We start from the raw sequence: 21,573 nt of genomic DNA on the forward strand, positions 1-21,573 counted from the left end.
TGAGGAATCTGAGACTGAGCAATTGGTGTCCAGCAATTGGTGGACAGCAAGGGTTTAGTGTGACTTTCTCCAGAATGGCCAGGTCTGCTGTGCCTGAGGCCTTGGGCAGCAGAGCAGAGGTGCATCTGGTCCCTGTCTTCATGGTGCTGCAGTGGGTAATCTCCCAGGGCACCTTGTTGCGTTGGAGCCCTTGCTGGGACCACTTGGTATTGGGGGAATGTCCTTGGCTTGGAAGGAAGAGGAAGTGCTGGTAGAGTCCATGGGGACCCTGACAGCCAGGTCTGAACTTTTGGCAAGAAAAAAGCGGAGCTATGGTATCTTCTCCCACTTGAGGTGGGAAATCATCTTGCCCAGTTCTGGAATATGGCAGAAACATAAGCTTAGGTCAGAGAGAGAAAGAAAGAGAAGGTGTTCTTAGCTTAAAGAGCCATATGCTTGGCTGGGGGCAGGCTGGGGCTCAGATTCACGTTCCACAGTGTCTGTGCAACAGGCCCTTTCCATTCTGACTAAGCCAGGGTCCTTCCTGTGCAAGGAACTGACCCAGTCTTCTGAGACCGAGGGGAGCATGTGTGTGGGTTGATCTACCCTATGGGAGCTACATTTGGTGAGGGGAGGAGTTGGGGGTCTGACCCAACAGAGGTGCTTGGCTGAGTTCAGATCCTGGTGGGGGAGGAGGTGGCATTTCAACTCCTGGGGGCCTGAAATTAGGTAGTACTCCCAGAGCGAGGTCTTCTTTGAGGTAGCGAGGGTTTCTGCAAGTGCCACTAGGAATCCTAGCTCAGGAGCTGGGGTGTTTTCAGAAAGAAATGTTACGTTCCTGTGGTTTCCCATATTGCTTAGAAAAACACCCAAACTCTGTGTCTCAACCTGCAAGGCTAGATATGCTCTGGTCCCTGCCTGCCTCCTTGACGTCATCTCTTTGCCTCTCCCGTCACTCGGTTTGATGGTCCTGGCTACTCTGGGCTGCCTCCTGGACCTTGCCCCTGTGCCTGTCCAGGGTGTGTGACCTGCAACCCCTCCATATGGAAGTCTCCCTCTTGTCATTCCACTCGCAGTGCTCCTTGACCCCCCAGTCAAAAGTAGCACCGTCATGCTCCACTCCGTCCCTCATGTTAGGAATTAAGATGAGTGACGTCAGTCATCACAGGAATTACCACTCTGATCTGATCTTTATTATTAATAGTTATTTATTAGCTTCCTTATTTGCCACGTTCTCCCCATCTCCCTTCTGTCCCATAGCAGGGATTTGTCATCTCATTTGTGGTCAAAAACAGCCTACAACAAGCCTGACACGTTAGGCATTCAATGGACATTTTTAGAATGAGTGAATAAAACATTCTTTTCTAAATCTAAGAGAAAAACAAAGCAAAAGCAATTGTTCCAATTTCTTCTCTCTCTCTCTCTTTTTTTTAATGCAGGATCTACTGTCCCTGCCATACAGCCTGGTCGAGGGTCAGGTAAGTGCTCCTTTTGTTCTGACTGTGAAGTCTGGTGGAAATGAAAGCAATGGAAAGATCTTGCATCACTGCCTTGCAACTTCACTGCCCAGGACAGACATCTGTAATCAACCACAGTACTGTTCATCCCTTAGCAAGACAGTCACTACTAATTGATCGGGGAAGGCTCATGAGGTCAAATGTACTTGGTATCTTAAACATATGAGCTCCAGAGATGAAGACAGTTTTGCCAGGGTTGAGCAGTGGGTGGGCATTTAAACAGCTTCTTACTGGGGATGATGAGAGGGCTTGCCTATAACTCATCATTGAGCTTTGAAGATGAGTGAAGGAAGCCCACATTCTGGCATTATGCCACAATTTTATTAGCACTGGAGGTACCAGAGCTTGGCCATGTAAGAATATAATTGAACCAAACGGATCTATACCTTGGGGCAATGCATTTTTTAAAATCGATTTCAACTCTACGTTATTATTGTTGCTTAATGAGGAACTAATGTAATTTCTAATGAAGCTACATGGCCCTGGATAGAGGAAGTAAGATTTTTATTTTCCCCACGATGCTGTATCCACTCTTCAATTAAAACCGGAGAAGGAAAATTAATACAAATGCAAGAATTTTTTTCCCCATGATTAGTGTCAAGACAGCATCTTTTTATTACTTATGTAAATTTCCTCTGTAATGGGATTGGAGAGGATCATATGGCTGGCCCTTGAGTGGATTGGAGATGGTTTAAGTGGCAAAGGAGGCTTTGTGGGAGGCGGAATCTATGCTTGCTGTCGTTTGAGCGGTGATTAGGGCATGCTCCGTGCACTCTTGTTCCTCCTCCCATCCCTGTTACTGTCCATCCTTCCCCAGGCTCTTCCTGTTGGCTGCCAGTTACGGGCAGAAGAATTTGTGTAGCTGCGTTTTAAACAAACAAATTGTATTGAGGTGAAATTCACATAACATAAAATTAGCCATTTTCAAATGAACAATTTAGAAGCACTTAGTATATTCACAGTGTTGTGCAATCACTACCTCTCTACTTCCAAAACATTTTCATCATGCCAAAGTAAAGCCCTGTACCCATTAAGCAGTCTCCCCTCCAGTTCTCCTCTCCCCACAGTCCCTGGCAACCACCAGCGTGCAATCTGTCTCTATGGTTTTACCTATTCTGAATTTTTTCACATAAGTGGAATCATACAATACGTGACCTTTTGTGTCTGGCTTCTTTTACTTAGAAAACAGTTTGGCAGTTCCTCCAAAAGTTAAACATAGAATTACCATATGGCCCAGCAATTTCACTCCCACATATATAGCCAAAAGTACTGAAGACAGGTACTCAAACAAGCACATGGACACACATCATCACAGTGACATTATTCGTGGAAGCAAGAAAGGAGAAATAGCTCCATCAGTGGACGAATGGATAAATAAAATGTGGTCTATCTATGCCGTGGAATATCATGCAGCCATAAAAAGGAAAGAAGCAGTGATCCATTTTACAATTTAGATGAACCTTGAAAACGTTATGCTGAGTAGCTACCTTTCGCTTGACCTTTGTGTTGACGTTGACTGGTTTATCAGAAACATAGTCAGAAGTCTCGAGATCCTGGGAGATTGGATCCATCTCAGGATAGAGGTCACTACTTATTCTGTTGTTGGCTTCCCGCCCAGTCTCTTAGCTCAATCCTAGCTTCTAGGGCTGGGCACTGAAAACAGAAGGTGTTTATATCTTTGCCTGTGCTCTTGGTATATGTCTGCCCATCCTGTGGTCACCCTGAACCACTCTGCTTTCTGCAGGACCTAGTGGGGATGGCTGTATCTGGCCAGTAGAGGTTTTCTTGGGAAGCAGGTACTAGAGCAGGCAAGCTCTGACCTGCCTGTTACCTCCTCTCTGCTGCCTTGGAGAGTATCGAGCAGATGGCAGAGGAGTTCTCCCAGGTGCAGCTGCCTTCAGGCATTTAACAGTGCCAGGAGCTTCTCGGAGTCCCCTTTCTTTGTGGGGAGTATTATCCCGGCACCTATGCTCTTCCCCTGACACATCCCATGGGTGGAGAAGTCATTTCAGGACTAGTTGGGTGTTTGGGAGGTGGGCTCTGTTAAAAGCCAACAAAGCAAGGAAGCATCTAACAAAGTGTTCGAGGGGGTTTAGAACCGGCCAGGAATTAGCCCAGGTGCCTATTCACATGTGTTCATCGCTTCTTTCTATACTGCCTGAGTGAGGGTGCCATTGTTTCCCTCCTTGTCAATCAATTTATAATGGAAATACACATAATATGAAGTTAGCCATTTTACAGTGAACAGCTCAGTGGTTTTTAGCGCATTCACAATGTCGTGCCACCACACCTTTATGTAGTTCCAAAACATGTTCATCACCCCCAAAGCAGACCTCATGACCATTAAGCAGTCACGTCCCCTCCTTCCTCCATCCCGCAGCCGGTGACAATGGTGAATCTGTGTTCTGCCCCTGCGGATTTACCTTTCTGGGTATTTTATATAAACGGAATCATATAGTATGTGGTCTTCTGTGTCTGGCTTCTTTCACTTAGCATAATGTTTTTGAGGTTTGTTCATATTGTAGCATTCTCTCCTTTTTATGGCTGAATAATATTCCATTGTAAGGCAAGACCACTTGATGATCCATTCATCCAGGCATAGAAAATTGGGTTGTGTCTGCCTTTTGTCTGTTGTGAAGAATGCTGCTATAAAGATTTGTGTCCAGGTACTTGTTTGAGTTCCTGTTTTTGGTTCTTGTGGGTATCTACCTAGGAGTGGAATTGTTGGGCCATACAGTAATTCTGTTTAACTTATTAAGGAGCTGCCAGATTGACACCGCCTTTTAACAAAGGGAAACAGACTCAGCAAGGTTTCTCCCAGAGCTCCCAGAGTGAGGAACAGAGCCGAGGTCTGAAGCCTTCAAGACCGGCCTTTGCCTGTGTTTCCAACCACCACGCCATCATGCATGTGGAACATCAGCCCTGGGTAACTTGTTCTAGGCTATGCACTGGGCTTGGGCAAAGAGGAGGTAGGAGGGAGAGGGAAAGGGAGACAGGCTCTTCTCATCTAGAGGGACCAAGTGTGTCCATTCCTGGTCCGTGGTATGCCCTGTTTTCCCACTGTAGCCTCTTAACCTCTAAACTTTGGAAAGTCTGTGCAGTTGCTGGGCCTTTTGATTGAGTTGGTTTGTTGATAGGGTGTTTGACCCAGATACACATGCACACATTCTTTCTCTGTGTCTCTCAGTCTCTCTTCATATCTCAGGGCCGACAAAAGCAACTTAACCAAATAATAATGATTCAGGGGGCATCAGCCAGGAGCCATACAATAATCCATCAGCCTAAACCCCTGTAGCACCTGAGCAACTGGGTCTCATCATCTGTCTTTTTCTACCATGGGGAGCAGGTGCCCAGAGAGGTGAGGTAGCCTGTCCATAGTCACACAGCTTGTAAGTGGCAGAGCTGGGATTTGAACCCTGGTCTATTTGTCTCTGCAGCCTGGAACCCTCCGATTACATCTGGAGGCTTCTCCGGGCTTCCTGAAAGCATCAGCATTTTTCATACCAGTGCAGTGATTAATTATTATTTTTGTTTTGAGACAGAGTTTCGCTCATCGCCCAGGCTGGAGTGCAGTGACGCAATCTCAGCTCACTGCAACCTCTGCCTCCTGGGTTCAAGTGATTCTCCTGCCTAAGCTTTCCAAGTAGCTGGGATTAACAAGCATGCACTACCACGCCCGACTAATTTTTGTGTTTTTAGTAGAGACAGGGTTTCACCATGTTGGCCAAGCTGTTCTCAAACTCCTGACCTGGGGCAATCTACCCGCCTCAGCCTCCCAAAGTGCTAGGATTACAGGCGTGAGCCACTGTGCCAGGCCTCATTATTTTTAAAAACCTCGTTACAATTCCAGCTTTCCCAGATCCACACAGTCCCCAGAGCATCTTGAGATGCTGAAAAGTTCTTAGTCGGATGTGAGAAAATGGGAATTCCTATTGAGGAAATGGTATTCCATTCCTCTCTGAAGAGAGGCTCAGGAACCAGCATATTGGAAAACAGGTGATCCAGTCTCTACCGTTAAGGCGATGGTTGTTTTTTAACTGGCCCTGCACTTCTGCCTTCTCCGTATTTCAGTGACTGGGTTGAGGTGGGAGTCTGTTGAGTGGTGTCCTTTTTCCCTCTGAGAGACGCTCTGTAAAACTGGACAGGGAGGATCCAGGTCCCTGGCATTGCAGGCAGCCCAGGAAGCTGGAGATGAGACCCTTCCCAGGTGAGAGAGAGAAAAAGGTGATAAAGGTAGCATGGGCAGGTAGGTCCCCACCCCCAGAGAACTCCCTGTCTCTCCAGGCACCAGGGTAGTTACGTGGTCTGTCTGGGAAGGAACTTCCCCAAGGCCCAGCTTACCGCATTTCCTCACTGCTGAGTATGATAAAGCACTCGTGGGACCTCGGGAATATTTACACCTGCTCCGTGCCCAAGCTTCAGTGACAGTAATTCTCTGACCTTTTAAAATGGATAAATCTCCCTGGCAGGGGTATATTTCTAGAGCTTAGCCTGGAGTGGGGATCAAGGTCCTGGCAAGATGTGGCCAGACCAAGGAGAAGATGTATTATCCCCAAGGGGTCTGTTTTGGAAGCTGCCTTACCCTCAGCCCTGCTCTGCACAGTCTGGGTGGAATAAAGTGTGTTTTTGGCTGGAGTGTGGGTCCTTGCGTCACCTCCCAGAAAGATGAAAGCAGGCAGGCTGTTTTTCAGATTGCGATGGATTTATTCCTTTGATCTCCTTGCCTTGTCTGCCTTCTCTGTGAGCTCTGACGGATGCTCTTTTCTCATCTCTGTTATTTGCCGTCACACGGAAAATGGGGTGAGAATCTTATTATGACGGCTCTCTCCCTGCCTTCCAGCATCGCCAGGGAGCATAATAACCTCTGTGGTTGACAGCGCCCTCCCTTTTGTTCTCTTTCCCTTCCTCCCCACTCCAGAGCTTCTACCCACGAGGCACAGGGAAGCCTGCAGAGGAGGGCCCGGCATTGCTTGTGCACTTACTGTGTTCCAGGAACCTTACAAACGCAATCGCATGTAATCCTCCCAGTGCTGTGCGCCCACCCCCACTGCAAGAAAGATTATTATTAAACCCATTTGCACGTGGTAAGGAGCCTCAGGGTCAGAGAGGCAAATCACCGTTCCAGGCTACCAGGTCTCCCAGCTCACCACAGACAGGTCAGGGATTAAAATCTCGGTCGGACTGACTGGGGAGTATTTGCTCTTGTTAATGCTGCCCTAGGGACCAGGAGGGTCCATGTGCATGCTGGAATGAATCTTCTCCTCATCTTCCGGGCTCCTTAATTATTTCTTAGAGTGATTTCTGTGCTCCCCATCTGGACTGGGTCTCGCCTTCTTTCATCAGCTGTTTGTAAATGCACAGCGCCTTCTCTGTTTGAGAGGCGAGGACTGGCTTCCCAGTGATCATTTCCTAACAGAAGGAATGTTCTTTCTTGCTCAGCAAGTGTCAGCTCATAATTACCGGCGTAATTAGAGCAGGAGTTGCCTTCTGATCCTCCATGGAAGCTGCATGCCTGCCTGCATAGGTAACTTTGGCTTAGAAGGGTGTCTGGCTCCCAGAGGAACTCATGGTGTCTTAGGGGCTCAAGCAGAAACACATGAAACTCCTACTTAAAGTCCCACGGCTTCCTCTTGTTGTCAGGCTACATCCAGACAGCCTGACACTGACATGAGCTGGCCTCAGTCACCTTTCTGACATCGCCTCTGCCCCTGCCTTGGTCCACGAGGCTCTCAGAGCCAACGTCCCTCCTCCCGAGGAGCCTTCGATGACTGTCCTGGCCCATATATGCCCTTTTCCATTCCCTGTTTTATCTTTTCCATGGCACTTAGCATGATCTGAAATAATACTCCTTTTTGTTCTCATGTTTATTTACGTGATTTCTTCCCACTGAAATATATGCTTCCTAAGAAATATGTCTCATTCACTGTGATAGCTCCTGGGCATGTCATATAAGGAACATCTGATAAATATTTGTCGGGTGAGAAACAGACCTTCCCTGACACCTCATTACTCCTGTTACACTGTGATGTCTCATTTCTTATCATCCTACCTATTTTTAATTATGTTCTCTACTTATTCGTTATTTTTCGCATGGCTCTGTGTCTGTAACATTCCTAGTAAGCAGTGCCTCATGGTTTTATTCCATCCCCAGCACCTTGTGTGGTACTTAGTTGAGAGTAGATGATGTACACTGCATGGATGGATGGATGGAAGGATGAACGGGTGGAAGGATGGGTAGATGAATGGATGAAAAGATGAATGGAAGGGTGGATGGATGGAAGGATGGATGGAAGGGTAGGTGGGTGGATGGATAGAAGGAAGGTAGGAAGGAAGGGTGGATGGATAGATGGATGGATGAAAGGATGAGTGAATGATTGGATGGATGAATGGAAGGATGGGTGGAAGGATGGATGGAAAGGTAAGTGGGTGGATGGGTGGATGAATGGAAGGAAGGAAGGTGGGTGGGAGGAAGGATAAATGTACGGGTAGGTGGGTAGATGGATGGAAGGAAGGAAGGAGGGGTGGATAGATGGAAAGATAGATGTAAGGGTGGGTGGGTAGATGGATGGAAGGAAGAGTGGGTAGAGGGATGGATGAATGGATGGGTGATGGGTGGATGGATAGTGGATGGATAGATGGGCAGGTGAATGGGTGGATGAGTATGGATGGATGGAAGGAAGGAAGGATAAATGGGTGAAGGGATGGGTAGATGGATGGATGGACAGACAGACAAATGGGCAAGCCTGGCTGCATTTTCCTGAGTTTGTGACCATATTCCAAAGCAAATAAGAATTTCCTTGGAATTACTCCATCTTGGTTTATTCGAACCCTACCTGTTATTCAACTACAGCATCAGTCAGGTGCTTATGAACTTCTAAGCATTAGGAACTTGTCACAACGGTACAATTTAAAAATGAACTTCCACTTACATAAGGCCGAGAAAGTAGACTTTACAGAACCTGCTGAAGGGACTTCATTAAAGCTTAACTTGTTCATTAACATGTGTTTAAAAAATACCCCTTGGACATTTGTGAAGACATGCTCTATGTGTGACAAACCTTATTTATTTTATAAGCATGAGGGAGCATGGGGTTCTTTATTTTTCTTGGAAGGTAGGTTGGTTAGGATCTCCTAGAGTTAGTGTATTTCTGTTCGTTTTTCTTCGTACTGGCCAAGCGTTGTGCTGTACATATTCTGAGCCCATGCCGTCTGACTCATAAAGGCTATTTATTGACTAGCATTGGCTATGGATTGAACCTTTTATTCATAGAAAATGACCATCTTGAGCATGTCTGATGCTTCCTGCTTTGGGTTTTTGAAACCGGCATTGTTCTCCAGTCTTTCTTTGTTTGCCATGGGTAGGCCTAGACATGCTTCATTTTGTAAAATTTCATTTTGTTGTAGGTGTCTCTTGAGGTGGCACATGGATGGATTTTGTTTATTCAGCCAGTCTGAGAATCCTAGTCTTTTAGTAGAGGAATTTAGTGCAAATATATTTGCCATAATAGATATGTTTGATCTTCTGTCATTTAAAAAATTATTTCTTACAATGACTTTCCTTGCTGCTTCATTTGTTTTCTCTGTTCTTTGCTCTGTAGAGTCTGTTAAATTTGCTTTTATCTTACCTGCTGATTTGAAGGTAGGCATCCTGCTATTAATTCTACATGCGATTTAAGTTGAGCCTTGAAGTGCTTCTGAAAAGGCTGCCCTAACCCATGTTTCTCTAAGATTCAAAGTCGAGAATGAAATGACAGCTTTAAATTCTGTCCAGATAGGACAAGGAAATTTAGCTCAGCTGCATTTTGCATTTTTCTGCACCTTCTTCCAACGTCTTCCTAGGCATTGTCAACTGTAATCAGAACCTTCGGAGCCAGCTTAATGTCAATAATTTATAATTTTGACATGGGTATATTAATAGGTAGTATTTATGTGGAGGGTTAATATTTAATAGGCGCTGTGCTTAAGTACCACATATAGAATTTCTCACCTAATCTTTGTGACAACCCAGGGAGGAGCCAGTCCTTTGCTTCCACTGTTCAAATGGTGAAGGTGGTGTTTCAGATTTCATAATATGCCCAAAGCCACATGTCTGAGGAAGTGGCAGACCCATGAGTGCCTGGACCTGGCTGTAGCTTTTTTTTTTTTTTTTTCCCCCTAGACGAGACCTTGCTCTGTTATCCAGGCTAGAGCGCAAGTGAAGTGGCACGATCATAGCTCACTGCAGCCTCAAACTTCTGTGTACAAGTGATCCTCCTGCCTTGGCCTCCAGAGTGCGGCTGCAGCTCTTAATATGGCTGTTTTGTTCCTCTGTCAGAATTACTGCTGCCAAGTGTACACGGCGTTGAAAAATGTATTCACACCAAGCAGCTCATCCAGGCTCCTGCCTGCCCCGTTTCCACCCGGAGGGTCCCCTTCTTGTCTTAGATTTACATTGTTGACCCCAGACTTTGAGACCAGCATCACTCACATTTTAATGTGTAGACAGAGCCCCCGGGCACCCTTGTTAAAAGGCAGGATCAGGCAACACGTATGTTACGTAGCTTGATTTAGCTGTTCTGCAGTGTACACATATCGCAAAATATCATGTCATATACCACGAATATATGCCATATTTTACTTGTCAGTTAAAAAATAATAAAGTGCAGAATCTGATTCAGTAAATCTGGAGTAGAACGTGACATTTCTTATAAGCTCCAAACTGGAGAGGCAGAGGCTGCTGTTCCTGCCTCCATGTGATCACAAGACTCTCCATTATTCCAGAAACAGTCGTGCTGCCTACTCATTGGCCTTGTTTTCACTGGACCTTGAGCTCATTCCTCACTCAAGGAATGTAGTGGTCAAGCAAGTGGACTCTGAAGACAACTGCCTCGATTGGAAGCTCGGCCCTGGCGTTCACAGGTGTAACAGTGCCCATCTTACTGGGTCGTTGTGGAGTTTAAGCAAAGTGAGGTAAATCGTGTTTTGAGTAATGTCTGGTGTTTACTTGGTGAAGATAAGGTATATGTTTAATATTATTTGCTCCATGGATGCCTTCTAATTTATCTCTGCACAAACCACCACCTCCCTTCCCTGCCTCTGGGGTGCCTCTAGGGTTTGTGCAGACCCTACCTTTCACTTCCAAGTTTCTCCTGTTTCCTCTGCATGAATCCTTTCTCCGAGATGGCTGGAGGGTTGCCTCTTCCAGGCAGCCCTCCAAGTTAACTGTTCTCAACCTGATTCTCCCAGTTATTCTAATAAAAATGTCTACCTCTCCATCTAGCCATGATAGCATGTATTAAACTTTTTGTAACTGATGTTATCTGTGCATACAGATTTAGAAAACACACATTGATAAGCTATTTTGGTTTTTCATTTGGTTGATTTTCTTTTTGAGACAGATCTTGCTCTGTTGCCCAGGCTGGAGTGTGGTGGTGCAATCATGGCTCACAGCAGGCTTGACCGCCTGGGCTCAGGCGATCCTCCCACATTAGCCTCCACAGTAACTGGAACACAGGTGCATGCTACTGCATCCAGCTCATTTTAAAAATTATTTGTAGAGATGGGGTCTTGCTATGTTGCCCAGGCTGAAGATATTCCTCGTGCCTATATTTTTTCCATAGCCACAGGCCTTAGAGCTGGTTTCAGGGGGACTGAAAACTCGTGCTCAACACCCTGCTACACTGGCAGATGGATGATGGTGATCGTGCTGGAGAGGGGGTAATGATTTTGATTATGATTGTCTGATGACCAAGCAAATACCCAAGGAGCTAGGAGAGAAATGCTCAGCCCTTCCTGGGGACAGGCTGCCTTTCCTACCAGGTGGCCCAGACTGTCACTTCCAATTTGGGAAACGATCTTACTTTGCATAAGTGATTGAAGCAATTGAACAGGCTGTTTCTCTTAATCTGCAAGAAGCTGAGTTGGGATGGGACAACTAATGGGGTTCGTTCTGATTTCTGTCTAGATAGTATTTTATCCGTAGTCAGTATCTTGCTGCTTACCCTGATTACAAAGCTTCCTATCTGGGGGTTGGGGTGCATATCATGCCAGTTTCTCTTCTCCTCTGATGGATGTGTATGTTAGGATGGATTTTTCTTACGGGTGCTTTATAGCTTCCTGGTCACAGAAAAGACCCCCTAGAAATGCAGACTTGCAAAATGATGTGTGGGATCACTGAAGGAGGATTCTGGCTCAGACACTATTGTTCTTCCCTGGCCCCTTAGCATGATATTTTTCATTAGCTGAGACAGAAGGGGCGTGATGTGAAGCTCAACTTGCTTAGCCCCAAATGCAGTTCTCCTTGCTTCTCATTACATATCACAGAGGCCCACCTCACTCCCCACTTCTAGGTGATCGTTCCTTTTTTTTTTTTTTTTCCTGCGGCTCTGTAGGGAGGGAGCAGGGGATCCACAAACCATGGAGCTGAAATTCTATGTTCCCCCACTTCCCTTGGAGGAGCAGATGACAAAGAAGCAGCCAAACATTCCCCGATTCCACAGCCAAATGTTACGCCCTCCCTCAGGGCTCAGCTTGGCGGAGTAAATTTCCGAGCCTTGGCATTTTTCATCCCAATTTAGGTTAGACCAGCAAAGGGAGTTTGAGTTCTAAAAGCTGGATGATATTCACGCTGTCCGATCCAAGGTGCCAGACGGTTAAGAGTGGGCTAGCAGAGGAGAAGGAAGGCTCTGAGCATGGGGTTTTGTACTTCTGGAGGGGGGAGTTCCTGGTGTGCTTCCAGTAATGGGTAATAAATGTGCAGTTATTTAATTTGGAGTCAGAGCGGCAGCATTACTGATTACCTGGAACATCTAAAGCGCTAGACAGTGAAAGCCCCTTGCAAGAAATGTGGCTGTAGCAAATCATCGAGCATTTAGAATTAAACACATACACATAAAACACATACAAGGTAACTCTCATTGGCCTTATGGAATCAGGATTAGAAGTGCTACCGACCCTAATACAGCAGCCTGAGATTCAGATGTGCAGAAGGGGAACGAATGGGGAGCATCTGCTTACCACTACAGACCAAGATTCCGCTCTTCTTCACCGTTCATTGTGCCCTGGAAGGCTTTCCTGTGTAGACAGCGGCACCAGGCACCTTTGCCCACTGGTTTCTGATTGGGTTTGGGCAATAGGGAGCCATAGTGTGTTACCAGAGGAGGGAGGAGAAAAGAGGGCATGTAGAGGCCTTGCTCCCTCCCACGGGCTGCTATGCTCCGAAGCTGAGATCTCTGCTGCTGTCAGGCAACCCTCTTTGTGGGTCTGGCAGAGCTGGGACCCTCACTATCACTAGCTGCAGGGCACCAGATTATAACTTGTGGTTCCCTTACCCCCTGCCCATACCTTTATGAATAGTCCTTTTATTAATTTCCTCACAAATTATCTTAATTTGAACATGCCATCTGTTCCCGTCTAGGACCGTGGCTGCCACAAGGGGTGAGAGATGGCTTATTCCATTACATAAACATGCAGTCACAGTTTAAACGTTGCCTTTGCAGAGAGCCTTTTTTGGCCCTCTTTATCTTCTGTCATGGCCTCCGTTTGATTTCCTTCATGGCCCTTGTCAAATCTTGGTGCTGTCATCTGATTGGCTCGCTGCCAATCAAATGACGTGTTTGCCCTGTTTGCTGCTCATCTGTGTCCCTAGAACAAACACTGTAAGCACAGAGAAGTCAGGCGCTTTGCCTGAGGCTGCACAGCTAGGACAAGGTGGAGATGGGGTTTGAATTCTCTTTGATTCTAAAGGCCTCCCTTGCAAAGCCACGCCAAGGCTGAGCTGCAGTTGGGGTGTTGTTTCCTTAACATTATTTCTCCCCAGCCAGGTGTGGTGGCTCACGCCTGTAATCCCATCACTTTTGGACGCTGAGGCAGATGGATCACCTGAGGTCAGGAGTTCCAGACCAGCCTGGCCAACATGGTGAAATGCTGTTTCTATTAAAAATACAAAAATTAGCTGGGTGTGGTAGGGGGCACCTATAATCCCAGCTACTCAGGCTGAGGCAGGAGAGTTGCTTGAACCCGGGAGGCAGAGGTTGCAGTGAGCTGAGATTGCGCTATCGCACTCTAGCCTGGGCTACAAGAGTGAAACTCCATCTCAAAAAAAAAAGAAAAAAATTACTTCTGCCCTGCTTCCTGTATTCATGGTGGACAGGCATGTCCTTGGACTCCCTGAAATGTTCCTTGAGCTCCAGTTTGCTTCCTGTTTGCCACCAGGCATTTTGCTCAGATGCAGTGGCAGATGGGTCTTCAGTGTCCAGGGTCCTTCCCTTCTCTCCCGCCCACCCCTCCGGAGGTCGAGAGCTTTACCTTTCTCCTTGCCTACAGGCATGTCTTTCTCCCGGTCAGGGTCAGAAGCTTGTGTTCTTCATCCAGCCCTGCTGGGCTCCAGTCCAGGGTGGCTCACAGGCTCAGGTGGCGGGTCTCCTCCCCAGAGAGGAAAGCTATCTCAGATTCACAGAATGACTTGTGATCTGGGTTTTCTTTCAACCAGAGATGCATAAAAGAATCTCTGCTGTGCTCTGTAGAATCACTAATGACGTGTCTTGAAGCCTTTGACCAGGGGTCAAAGCCAGTGGGGGATTGTCTCCTAATATCTCTCCAAGGTCCCTAAGCGGATGAGATAAAAGCACACCCACAGTTATTACACATCCAGAAACACCTCACCCATCTGTGCATCATGTATAGATTAAAAACAAAACAAAACAACAACACAACTTTTACAGCTTCCTTTCTCAAAAGTACAGACAAGTATTAAGAAGAAACCAAAAAACGTTCTGTGAACTCAGTACCAGAAGAAACCCTGCTGCCGCTGAAAATGCTTGGCCACTCTGGTATCAGTCCTCGGCATGGCTTTGGAATCAGAGAGGTTCAAACCCCATCTCTATCTTCTCCTAGCTGTGTGGCCTCAGGCAAATCACCTGACTTCTCTGTGCTTGTTCTAGGGACAGAGAGGAGAGCAAACACAGCAAACACGTCATTTGATTGGCAACAAGCCAGTCAAATGACAGCGCCAAAATCTGTTAAGTGCTATGAAGGAAATCAAACAGAGGCCATGATAGAAGATAATGAGGGCGGAGGAAGTCTCTCTACAAAGCCAACATTTAAACTGTGACTACATTTTTATGTAACGAAATCGAAAGTTTTATCAAATTGTATCGAAAGGTACAAAATGCCCTATTTCCCCAGTCCATCAGCCCAGTCCATTTCAGTTCCCAATGGCTTTCTTAATTATTTCTAGAAAATTCACCCATGGCTATGCTAGTGTGTATGTGAGCGTGAACATGTAGCCTTAAACATTAATACCAGAGTGACCATTTGTAACTCCCTCTTTTGTGACTGGATATTTTTCCTTCCTCTTGTATCTTGGAGCCCTTTCCAGATCAGCAGAAACAGTTCTGTGTCTTTCTTCTCAGTGGCTGCATAGTATGTCATCATGGGCATGTACCATGACCTGTTTGATCTTGACAGTTGGGCTGTTTCCACTGATTCGCTCTTAGAAGCAATATTTCAGTGAAACGTTATTGCCACATATCTTGTCATATTTTGCAGGGAAATCCATGGAGTGCATACCCTGGAGGTAGAATGCTCCGTTTAAAGTCTGAGCATTCATGCAGGTTGCAGCCACCTACACAGTCGGAACACTGAATGTGAGTGCCTGTTACCCCACCCGAGTCTACTAGCTCTAAAAATACTCAGACTCTTGCTGTTGGAAGTGAAGGAGTTAGTTTGTGCCTGTTCTTTGCGCTTAGATGGGTCTTCACAACCTCTGCGGGGGCACTTCCCATATCACAAAGTGTGGAGTTGATTTTTCTTTTTATGTGTGGCTTCCTCATTACGCTGGTGTCATCCAAGGCAGGACTGGGGTCTTCAATTGAGTATCTTCACCCCAGCACAGTGTTGGGGTTGTTGTTGATTCCCATGACCTGTTTGCTTGGAATTTTCTAGAAGGAATTAAGAAAGCCATTGGAAACTAAAATGGGCTGGGCTGATGGACTGGGAGAACAGGGCCTTTTGTATCTTTCATTACTATTTGAATTGTCTAACCCAGTGTGTTTTCAGTGTGAGCAGAGTTTATTACGGTAGTGAGTTCCTGGAACGTTTTTTTGTTTTCTTCTTAATACCTGTCTGTATTTTTGAGACATGAAGCTATAAAAGTTGTGCTGTTTTCTTTAATGTATACGTGATGCACAGATGCTTGATCATGGCCACTTGTCCTGTCCTGGGAAAGAAGACAGCAGGCGCCTCACTTTTCCTAAAATTTCATGGTCAGCTCTTGGATTGGTTTGCGGGGGCTGCCGTCAAAAGCACCATGGACTGTGTGGCTTAAACAGCAGAGCTGCACTCTCTCGTCATTCTGGAGGCTGTGAGCCTGAGACCAAGGTGTCAGCAGGTTGGTTCCTTCTGAGCCCTCTCTCTGTGGCTTGCAGATGACCTCCTTCTTACCATGTCTCCACGTGGTCTTCCCTCTGTGTGTCTGTGTCCTAATCAAAGGATGCCAGTAGGATGGAATAAGGGCCCATCCTAACGGCCTCATCTCAATTTAGTTACTTCTTTAAACACTCTGTCTCCAAATATGGTCATATTCTGAAGTACTGGGACTTTGAACTGGAATACACTCATTTTGGGGGAATACAGTTCTGTCCGAAACAGCCTCTTTTTAGGTAGCGATGACAGGGACCCTGTCCACGTAAGGATCCTACAGGAGGGACTGTCACCATGGCGACTCATGTGACGAACACATGAGCCATCACTTATCATCGTCACAATCTTTCAAGTCCCGGGATTTATGACCTCTTGGTCCGGATCAGCCATACAGTATCTGGGGTCAGGCGGCTCAGGCCTTCTTATCTCCCCAGTTACAGACTGGGATGGCACTTGTCATCAGTTTCCTGCCAGCTGAAGGAGTGTGATGCACACCATTCGGTACTGGGAGGCAGGGACTTTGCCTTCCAGCCCAAGGGGAAGATGGGAAGACGTATGTTTGGCTGTTTCTCCTGCCTCTTCCAGCCCAGGTGGGGCTGGCTCGTGAGGTGCAACTTTTCATGGGTGAAGCTTGGGTAGGGAAGACAGCCAGGGCCGCCTGGTGCAGAAGTCAGCGTCTGAGCAAGGAAGAAAGACAAAGCAGGCACTTAATGCAAATCTAATTTTTCATGCTGATGCCGATCAATTGTGGGGACTGCTTGAAGTGCTGTGTTTACATAGCTTCTGAGACCGCATTCAGGTTCATTAGGAAGGAATGTCTTGATTGATTAAGGATGTCTGCCAGGGGCATGAGGCAGAGAATGGAGGGGGGCAGTGTTATGTGCTCTGTACCTACCATCCTTGCTTCTAAACCTGCTGCTATTTTGCACAAAGAAGGGGTGCTGGTGGGCTATCCGGGTACTGCCTCTGGGCAAATGGCTTTTCCTGGGAGAGGAGCATATCATCAACCTGATGTAAATAAAATGGGGCATTCATTTCCTGCTCTGGGAGGGGGATATTTTCCAGATCCTTGAGGGCAAGTGAAAAGGAAAGAACCCTTATTCTTTGGAGACTCTAAGCAGCTTATGGGTTAGAAGTCTCTCTTTCTATCCCTTTGAATTTTCTCTGAGTGGGGACTTTATAGGACAGATACAAACTGTCATCTATCACAGTCAACAAAACACGTGCATGTCACAGAGTTTGAACCCCACAGAGTGCCTTCTATCCCATCTGTAGCCCTGGGTGGGGAAGTCCTGAAAGCATTTTATAAAGCATGTCTTTGGGTTGGGGGTGATGCAGATATTCTCATCCTCAGAGTCCAGGGTCCTTGATGGCTTGGGTTTCCACAGTGGGACAGAGCCGCTTTTCCTTCTGCAGTTCTGGAAGCACCAGTAGCAAGGACGGCAGACATGTGGCGCGCACCCCCACTTCACGCTCTTCTGTGCTCTTGGCAGGCATCATTAGCCGATCAAGACACACTTGGTCTCAGCCTGTCTGACTGCTGCTCTTTCCCACGCTTGCCCCCAGAGGAAATATTGCTTGACTAACCTTATTAGGCATTTTTTCTCCCATCTGTAAGATGGAAACTGGAGTTGCTTTGGAATTCTAAAGCTCCTTCCAGATCTAATTGTGTCTTATTTCCACACCCTTCTGATTTTACTTTGTAGACTGATAGCTTCCTGTCTATCCCAGCTGCCATGGCTGTCGGGCTCCGCGTTTCGAAGTGTGAAATACAGTGAACTCGCTACCTCTGGATATGCCAATTTGTCTTTTCTAATGCTGTAGTTGGGATTGGAGCTGAAATTCGCCTTCTGATCTGCTGATAAAGCAAAGCCCTGTTGGGTGAATACAAATATGGATGAGTGTATTAGTTATCTATTGCTGTGTAACAAATTACTCCCAAACTTCGTGGTTTAAAACAACAGACATTTATTATCTCATGGCTTCTGCGGGTGGGGATTTGTGCAATGGCTCTGCAGGGTTCCCTGTTTTAAGAGTCTCTCACAGGCTGTAATCAAGATGCCTGCCAGGGCTGGGCATGGCGGCTCAGACTTGTGATCCCATTACTTTGGGAGGTGGAGGCAGAAGGATTGCATGAGCCCAAGAGTTTGAGACTAGCCTGTGAGCTGTGATTGTGCCACTGCACTTCAGCCTGGAAAACAGAGTGACACCTATCTCAAAAACACAAACAAAAAACAAAAGTACCAGCTGGAACTGCAGTTCACTCAAGGCCTGACTGGGGAGGATCTGCTTCTAAACTCACCCATGAGCCTGGCTGGACAGAGCTCTTCAGGTCTTTCTGGCTGTCAGCTGGAGATACTAGTTGCTTGCCACACAAACCTCTCCAGCGGGCAGCTCACATCTTGGCAGCTGGCTTCTCTTACAGCAAATGAGTGACAGAGGTCACCCAAGTCAGAAGCCACAGGATGTTTTAAAAATAACCTAATCTTGGAAGTGACACCCCATTCCCTCTGCTTCATTCATTTCACTAGAAATAAGTCAGGCTGGGCACACTGACTCATGCCTGTGATCCAGCCCTTTGGGAGGCTGAGGCGGGCAGATTGCTTGAGGCCAGGGGTTTAAAACCAGCCTGGGCAATATACCGAGACCTTGTCTGTATGAAAAATGTAAAAAAGTTAGCTGGGCATTGTGGCACACACCCATAGGCCTAGCAGTTCGAAGCTGCAGTAAGCTATGATTATGCCACTGCACTCAACCTAGGTGACAGAGACCCTGTCTCAGAAACAAAAAAGTAAGTTCAGTTATTACTGAGGTGAAGAGGACTCTACAAGTGCATGAATACCAAGACGTAGAATCATCGGGTACCGTTTTAGAGGTTGTCTACCACAATTAGATACATGATGTTATACTGTGACAGTAACAGTGACAATGGCTAACATACATGAAACCCATAATAAATGCCATGTACCGTAATTAGGGACATAAGTGGATTTTAATATTCATTCCTCATTATAACTCAAGGAGAAAGGCACCATTGTCCTCATTTCACAGATAAAAGAAACTGAGGCTTAACAAGGTTAATAACTTGCCCAGGCAGCCCGGGTCTGAAGCCCACATTTTTGACTGTGAGATTCTGTTACCCTTGGTCTCTTTCAGGGCATTTTCTTAAACACCGTCCAGAACTTCAGAAGTGCTTGTGAGTGTGTGCCCTGTCTGGGGGCACAAGAATGACCATGGGTTTCAGACTGAGATAGATACGCAATCAGGTTCCTTCTCTGTTACGGAACACCATGATTTTCAGGATGCTATTCTCCTCCTGAACCTCATTTTCTCCATCTGCAAAATGGAGATGATAATCATTCCCACATCATAAGATTATTGTGAGAATTAAGAGACAGGCTCTGCAAAGCAGCCAGCTCCTAGTCAGAGTTCAGTATGAGCTCGTCTCCTCTCTCCCTGCTTCCCAATTATTTATTCTAATTTTGACAATTCTTTTCTCTCCCCTGAAGCACTTCCTCTGAGAACTGCTTTATTCCAGTCATTCCTTAAAGTAATAACACTTAAAACCCTCTAAAAATGCTCTTCAATTCAGACTGCCTCCCTTACAAAGTCCCACTGATGGAGCCTTGACTGCAGTATTGCCAAAGTGAAAGACGACTTTAGCGTTCCATCAAGGGTCATCTCATGTCCTGAAACTGCCCATGAAGAAGAGAACGTTTGAAGGGAAGGACAAGGGGGTTCCACGTTGCTTCCTGTTCTCCATCTGATGTCCAGCTTGGATGTCTGGCCTTCCGAGCAAGAAAAGGGAAGCGGAGAGGTCCAGTGAGGACTTGTTCTCCCAGAAGACGTCAGTATTCAACTCCGTCATTGTGCAGAGCAGTATGATTTGACTGTGGACTCCCTGGCATGGGCAGATGGGGGAGCCAGATGGAAGAAGGTCTATGCAGTGACAGCAAGTGTTTGGAATCTCCACCTGCCAGTTATCTGACAGGTCTTCTGGATCTGGGGGAAATGATACTCTGCACGGGGACATGCCAGGACATCTCTGTCTTCCCCTGTTAGCTTGGCTTGTCCATCAGGTCTCACTCTTGTACTCTCTCTATGTGGGAATGCAGGTCCACTCATGATCCTGCTCCACTCGGACCACTCCTGGGAGGTGGAGAAGACACTCATCAAGACTCAGCAACCTATTTCTGAGCATGGAGCAAGCACTGGTAAAGCTCAGTGGTTTTTTTTTTTTTTTCTTTCAACTTAAATTTTTCTTTAATAGCTTACTGGAGATTTAAGAATAAAACCTGAGACTCCTTTACTTGACCTGTAAGACCCAGCCATCTCAGAAGCCCTTTCACCTTGACAGCCTGTTTCAGACCTCGTTCCCTTCGTCCTCAATGCTCGCCTCAGTGGAGCCTCCGTTCCCTCCAATACCCTCAAGGCCTTTGCACAAACTGTTCTTCCCAGAATTTTTTTGCCTAATATCTCCCTCTTCCATCTGTGAGAATTCCTTTTCATCTTTCAGGGATAAGTGTAGATCTCACATCCTCAAGGAAGCCCTCCTGGAGTTCTCCAGACTATGTCTGACCCCCATTCCATGCCATCCAAGCTCCCTGTGTTTGTTCTTCCTGGGGCCCGTTATAGCTGTCACTACATAATTATCTGCCTAGTGTATGGCTGCCCCACTGGACTGAAGGATTCCTGAGGGCAGGAGAACTATCTTGTTGTTTATCGTTTATTGAGTTCCTAGCACAGAGTCTGTGATGGAGCAGATGTGTGATTGTTTTTCAGTGAATGGGGGAATGATGAAAAAATATGAGAGAGGAAGAGGGAACCAAAGATGATCTGAGAGTCTCAGGTCTTGCAGGAGCTGGCAGCATGAGTTGGCTCTGGGCCACCCTAGATTATTGAGTGGACCCTGAGGGTGAGGACTTGGGTCCTTTTCTCTCTTGCAGGAAACTCAAGTCTGGAAAGGTTGGTTGGTCTTGATCTCTGTTCTTGAAAGTGCAGAGGCTGTGTTCTGAGGAAATCGGGACTTTGAGACCTGTATTTCTATCCCTGGGATGCTTTAATGTACTCAAGACCATAGCAGATGAAAGCTAAGAAGCAAGGCACAACTAAAGGTTATGTCTTCCAGGATGGTGGAGCTCATGTCTACCTTCTAGGCATGAGAAGCTTTGTCATCCCTCTGCTTGCCCTCAGTATGCTTTGCCCTTCATATGCATTATCTCCCTGAAATGAAATAATGATAGTGGTGGGAGTGATGATGATGGTGATGATGATCAGGGTGGTAACGGTGGTGATGGTACTGATAATGGAGATTTATGGTGATGGTGGCGGTGGTGGTGGTGGTGGGGAGAAGGTGACAGTTATGGTGAAGACAGTGGTGGAATCATGATGGAAGGTAATAGTGGTGTTGATGATGGTGGTTGTGGTACTGGTGGTGGTGATGATAATAGAAGATAATGGTGATGATGATGGATAATGATGGAAGATGATGGAGATGAAAGATGATGGTGATGGCAGATGATGGAGATGATGATGATTATGGGAGATGATGGTGATGGAAGATATCAGTGATGTCAATGATGGAAGATGATGGTGGTGGGGGTGTGATGGCGATGATAATGGAGGATTATGGTGATGATGGTGAAGATGATGGTGGTGGGGGTGTGATGGTGATGGT

General features: G+C 46.4%; 1 protein-coding gene across 1 annotated transcript in view; it reads left to right on the top strand.

The window, feature by feature from the left end:
* LOC108287505 (serine/arginine-rich splicing factor SR45) overlaps positions 1–21,573 on the top strand; it is a 1,472,561-nt gene that overhangs the window by 239,203 nt on the left and 1,211,785 nt on the right. The window contains exon 4 of the mRNA XM_017505949.2: positions 1,419–1,457. Within this exon, the coding sequence (XP_017361438.1) occupies positions 1,419–1,457 (39 nt within the window). The remainder of the gene's footprint in view (positions 1–1,418; positions 1,458–21,573) is intronic.

The sequence above is a fragment of the Cebus imitator genome, unplaced genomic scaffold (genome assembly GCF_001604975.1).
Source record: "Cebus imitator isolate Cc_AM_T3 unplaced genomic scaffold, Cebus_imitator-1.0 Scaffold346, whole genome shotgun sequence".
Taxonomy (NCBI): Eukaryota; Metazoa; Chordata; class Mammalia; order Primates; family Cebidae; genus Cebus; species Cebus imitator.